Source organism: Bactrocera neohumeralis, chromosome 4 (genome assembly GCF_024586455.1).
Source record: "Bactrocera neohumeralis isolate Rockhampton chromosome 4, APGP_CSIRO_Bneo_wtdbg2-racon-allhic-juicebox.fasta_v2, whole genome shotgun sequence".
Taxonomy (NCBI): Eukaryota; Metazoa; Arthropoda; class Insecta; order Diptera; family Tephritidae; genus Bactrocera; species Bactrocera neohumeralis.
Window position 1 is genome coordinate 33,182,274 of NC_065921.1, and position 6,256 is coordinate 33,188,529.

The 6,256-nt window shown below is 36.0% G+C and overlaps 1 protein-coding gene across 1 annotated transcript; it reads right to left on the reverse strand.

Annotated features, from left to right (window-relative positions):
- Positions 1-3,879: 3,879 nt before the first annotated feature.
- On the reverse strand, positions 3,880-5,513 carry LOC126755042 (leucine-rich repeat neuronal protein 1). Its single transcript, XM_050467321.1, has one exon. The coding sequence runs from the start codon at positions 5,431-5,433 to the stop codon at positions 4,033-4,035; it is 1,401 nt and encodes a 466-aa protein (XP_050323278.1). The 5' UTR covers positions 5,434-5,513; the 3' UTR covers positions 3,880-4,032.
- Positions 5,514-6,256: the final 743 nt, after the last annotated feature.

Genomic DNA, 6,256 nt, shown 5'->3' on the forward strand with positions numbered 1-6,256 from the left:
GCAACAAACGGTCGTTGTCATAGATCAACGCCCTGAGTAGACAGAGGCGCAGCACCAAGATAAGGTTGAAGGAAAGCGAACGCCAGTGTGAGCCAAGCAAGTAGAGGGCGGATCAAAGTCGATTTCCATCGGCAAACTTTTAAACTGATACCAGACATATTTGCTTACACTACCGAGAAAAATTTAATATTTACCGAAACTCGATCGAACGTGCAGAAAACTAACCAGTAGTCTACGTTCGCCGCCACAGTCAACTGCAGCTTACAACTGTCTGCAGGGACGCTTAAAGAGAGAGGCTATCGAGACAGTGCACTAATCCATACGGATAAGGGTCTGAAGTTATGGACACCTTGGCATATCGACTTGGATGTCCAGAATTACTCATTACATTTCAGTTACGCCCAATATGGGAAATACCATATATGTATGTATATTAGAATAAAGATAAAAACTTAGCCGTGTTACTACGGTCTATCCCACAATTAAAGATTTAGTGGCAAATCTAATGTATTTACGTATATCTACAGTGCGGATGCCGAAGAGTGCAAAATTATGTGTTACATGAACCATCGAGGATCATTTTAAGGTCACAACCAGTTGAGATTCCACCTATCCCAACAGACAGTATTCAGTTGTACAGTCAGAAAGTGTTTGTAGAATAAGGCTTCCGCTCTACTGTAAGAAGAATCATCTATAACTATGTTGGATTGAGCAGCTTGGAGTACAGGGTTACTAAAGCTGAGTATGAATAAAGTGATTGGGAGGAAGAGCCGCTAGCCAGAACACAACTATCGTTGCCATTAACATTGACGGTTTAAACCGGAAATATAAGTTGCGTCATGTCTACGGTATCCAAAATTTACAATTTCCGATTCAAGGCTTGCAGTAAGCTGATGTTGATGAAGAACGTTTGAAAAAGCTATGAATGGATAACTTCATAATCTAATGGCGGATTACTTTAGCGGCGAGAGTTTGGGGTACGCCGAGCACTACTTGTCGAACATGACGAAGATAAATGTGTCCGCAAATCCTCAAGCCCGCAGAACGAGAAAATGTTCAGTTGCCCGAGAGTTACTCCAAAGCCGAGAAAGGCTAGTCGAAGCCGAGCGTAGAGTGAAACGATTGTGTTAACAAAATTATGCCAGAAAATTATGACCACGAACGCTGTCCAAGAGCCTCAAATTTTCTTCAAATTCGATTCTATATATAAAAAGCAGAGCGATGGGATGAGTGAAATAAGAGGCGTCGTCAGTTTAAGAATATTTCGAATGGCCTCGGCAACTAAAGGAATGCCTGACCTGTGGGAAAAGTGCGAAGAACTTCACCCGAAATTTGTAATATTAACAATGCACTCATCTTTTAACATATATACATACTATATAACAAAGTTCTCACATTTACCTAAACGGAATCGGTCAATCGCTTGGCCGTCCATTTTATTAACAAGTGTCGTCGCAAACAAGTAGAAAGATGTCTGACCGTCAAAGAGTTGAAAGCTGAAACTTGCCCATGCCGCCTTGTTCCAACACGGGTCCATTTGTTAAATTTCAAGATACGCTTTCACAGCCTGTGATGGGTTAATTGCCAAAGGATCGACTAACGCCATTTGATAGGCCTGTTTTCTTAGATGTTATTTTGGTCCTCTCAATGTAACAGTACTTTAGTTAGTTTATTTCATACATGTAGTAACGAAACTAAGTAAACCTATGGCATATAATGCCTTAATGAACTTGTTACTTGGTAAAAAAGTGAGAACAAGTTCGTAGATGGGCGTAATCGCCCACCAAACGCAATTAAACGAAAATTTATAAAGTTCCATAACTAGTCAGTAATAAATTAAAATATTTTGCTCGAAGTATTACATTATCATTATACAATTTTAAATTTCATCTGATTCTTTTACTTTCCAGTATGCAAATCAAGCACCAAAAAATGTATCGGAATAACACTTTGAGGATCACTTTATAACAAACATTGTCAAAATCGGACCGCAACTGTTCCAGCCCGCAGGGACTAAATATGTGAACAGCAGTTCCTACAGTTATTGAAATTCGGAGCAAATCTTTTCCTGATAACTTTGGCCTGTATGTCAAAAGTGGGTTGAACAGGATGAAAGCTGAAACCCAGAAAGTATATTATTTTTTCAAAAGATAGTTACAATAGGTCAATACATGCCTTAGGGCCCATATATCTAATAACATTAATTAATTATACAATTTCAAACTCCTGGAATAAGGTCAATACCATAAACTATACACGAATTATCCATACTACCATTTACTTGTACTAAATATAATATTTTTCTAACCAGCTTTATGATCAAACGTATGATCGTTGACTTTTTGAAAATGTGCTTTTATACCATGTTCAGACTGACACTTAATCACACGATTTCGGCTGTTGAATGGATTATCCCACTAATCTTAAAAATTTATCAAGATTTCGCCATACAAAAATGACAGTTCCAAATCACTTCATTGAAATGATTTGAAACTGATCCACGCTAAATCTCTCTGTGCGACTCTGATTTTGCGCAATCTACTTGTCAGCACTGGAAATCTGTTACATTATCACAGCTGATTTAGACACTACAAAGGGAAAAAATGTAAACAAACAAATTTTTTTTTAAAGCAATGAATCTAATTTCATCTGAAAATCGACTTAACAAATGAAAAAATGCATCCATTATTTCTATTATATGGAAAATATTAAAAAAGCCGTCTTTTTATTTCAAAATACTATATGACAATCTTTTCTTTTGATAAATATTGAGCGATGTGTATTCTTGAACGACAATAACAGCTGTTTTTTGATCTTTCTAACGGCAGTGAGAACACTATTGGGTTATGAAATACTTAAATATAATCTAATCTCTTACATTTTCGGTCTGAACATGGTATTAAGTATACCTAAGCAATGTCCAAATTATTGTATTATACATACATATGTATATACTTCCAACACTATACATTTTACATATTGGTCATAATGTGTAATATTTTGATTAAATGGAAATGGAAATGGGCGTGTTTTCCTAAAAATTATGCTGTCGATGATTTTTGTTATTTCTCATTTAAATATGATTTTAATATAATTTTCGTTGACGCGATTAAAATTTATCAATAAAAGTATGTGAGTACGTAATCTTCAATAATAATACTTATTTGATCCACTGAAGAGTAGCGCTTGGCTCGAAGACAGCTAATATAAATTAATAAGATACCAGATATGATCGTAGTCCATTCACAATTTTGTATATATCCAAACGCAACAGTTTTTCCGAAAAGAGTTACTGACTTAAGATGATACACAAAATATTGGTAGTCGAAAACATTTTTTCGTATTTTTAATCAAACTTCAATTTAATTTTTTTTATATTTATACGAATAAATAAATAAACAAATATGTACCATTTTGATCGACCGCTTTTAGCCATTTTTCCGCTAGAGACAATATTCCATCAACAGATGTAACTTTTTTTAACTTCCCCGAATTTAATTTAAGGACACAGTTATTGAGACAGCTGCACAACTACATAACTGTGACCTTAAGAACGTATGTATTTTCATATTTGAGAGATGTCGCTTGAAGTCTGTCGCTCTCTATGTGTTCAGAGCGTCATTTTCCGTAAAAAACTGCTTATAATTCGATTATAATGGAGGAATATTCAGGGATACAAAGTGTGCGGTTTCACGGGGAAACCTTTGTACAATGAACTCACACTTGTTGAACTGTATACACAAAGATAAGATTTCGTTATCAGAAAGATACAAATGCGAACTAAATTTCATATTTACATATATTCGTAAAATAAGAAAATATATGTATATGCTTTGAAATAAATACATTTTTATTATATTAATCATATCGTATTAATACTTTATTTGACTAATCTTTATTTCCTAATACTTAACCAAACACATATCAATATAACATATATAATATTTATTAATACATTTAAACCCCTTTGTACATATGTATGTACATATGTAGGCATTTGTATAAACTAAACTTAGTACATAATTGTATGTATCAGTAATAGTTTTCCTGTCTGTTTGGTTCAATGGTAACTCTGGCATATGGGCTGCCTGACCCCACATGCCGACGTAGAATAACCCCACCCCTATTCGGCCGTAGACACATAACTACTGCACAAATTCCAACGGTACACAGCAATATAAGTCCGAAAATGAAGAGCCCGCCGACCCAGTGAGGCCATTTAGGGCAACTGAATTCTGATTTATCGACACTCGTTAGGGATTCTCCCCTCAACTGGGAGGGATGATAGCAACGACCATTAGTTTCTAATTGTATCTCTTTGATCCATACTAATTCGCAGTCGCAGATAAGCGGTACACCATTGAAATCCAACTCGGTGAGTTGTTTGAAAATAGGCTCCAAAGTAGAATTAAATGAGCCAATTGAAGTGCCACGAAAAATCAGTGTTCGTAACGCTGGAAAGCGACCAACATCAGAACCAAATGTGTTGCTACTGAACTTTGTTAAACGGCGACTGTTCTGAAAACTGATCTTTTTCAATCCAATCAGTGTTTCGAAAGCATTCTCTTCGACAGACTGCAGACGCGGCATATCCTCCATCAATAACTCACTCATCGTGGATGACAAATTAGCTGTAATCACTGACGAAATGTTCTGGAATAGATTAGCACTGATATCAAGTATCTCCAAGGTAACAGGAAGCTTCGTTGGAATTTTTTCTAGCAAATTGCGTCGTAAATCTAATTTTATGAGTGGCACCTTTTCGGGTAAAACCAGATCTCTTAAACTACAGGCTTGCATGCGCAAGGTCTTAAGTTTCGTATTTACACCAAAAGTACGATAAAAGTCCTGGTCTTGAATTCCCTCAGTTTGGTTTAATAGTCGATTCCATGACAAATCCAAAGTCTCCAGTATAATCAACGAACGGAACAACTGTAGGCCCAACGTATGGACATTATTGTGTGATAAATCCAGTACTTGTAGGTGTGCTAACTCGTCGAAAGTGCTCAACTCGATTGATTGTATGCTGTTCCAGCCCAAGTAGAGTTCACGGAGATTAGAAACCTTGACAAACTTTTTGTTGGTTAATTTGGTAATGTTGTTGTGCATAACATTCAGCACACGCAAACTGTCACTAGCTAATGTGGGCACTTCATCCATTTTGTTCCACGACAAATCCAAAGTATTCACATAGAGCGGCAGCACTTCAGAAAAATCGCTTGTTTTCATCATCTTGTAACTACAATCTATGTTTATGGAGCGTATTCCCCATGGAGGCGAATCTTCATTACTACATTCACAAGATTTACGGGTATTTTTATGTTGCTCAGGATAACAAAAACGTTCTAGTTCGATTTCATCGATAGCTTCAGCTATGACGCAGCGCGTCAATGCCAATGTAAGTATAACAAAAGAGAGTTGCCGGCAAATCATCACAAATATTTACAAAGCTACGAAACTATGCTGATATCTATTTCGACTGTCGCAAAGGTAAGCACTGCTTTCAGTTCCACCCCATGTGTAATATTCTAGCTTCCAATATTTCCACCGTTCCAAAAGATAAGATTAGCTTATCGAGATATTATATTGTTATCAGCGGCCTGTGAGAGTTAATTGTTGCAAACTCTTATTTCCAGTGCGACAAGAAATGGAATGCATTTTTTTATTTATGCAATGACGTTTTCAAAATAACATTGATACTGTGTCTTAACTGGCAAATAGCGCTTCATTAATCATACTTTTTTATGAAGATGTACTTGTATTTGTTAACTAACCTGAGGTGCTGATTTCCAGAACACAGAAATTAAGGGTGTGCGTGTACATTAGGGTGTGTCATTCTGAGGCAGCCTTTTTTTCAACTGAAAAACAGGCTAAAAACTTTCGAAAATGTGAAAAAGAAAGTCACTCAAAAGATGAGCTCTTAATATTAATATTAAGAGGTGACTGTTTCAAATTTTCTGTTTTCCATATACATATGTAAATAACATGGAAAAAAAAATCATTTTTTTTTGTGGTGAGTATTGTGCGGAGGTTATTATATGTGCACGCGATGGCTGCCAGTAGGGATGGTAAAGTCGATTCGAATTTTACTCGAGAATCGAGTTTTCTCGTAAACTAATCGATTTTTGAGAATCGATCTTCAGTAGTCGAAGTCGATTAAGAATCGATTCTTGACATTTAATAAATAAACAAATTTCACAATCAGCTGTCTAAATGCACAATTCTGCCGTCTGTCACCATAAAATTTCAATGCGCA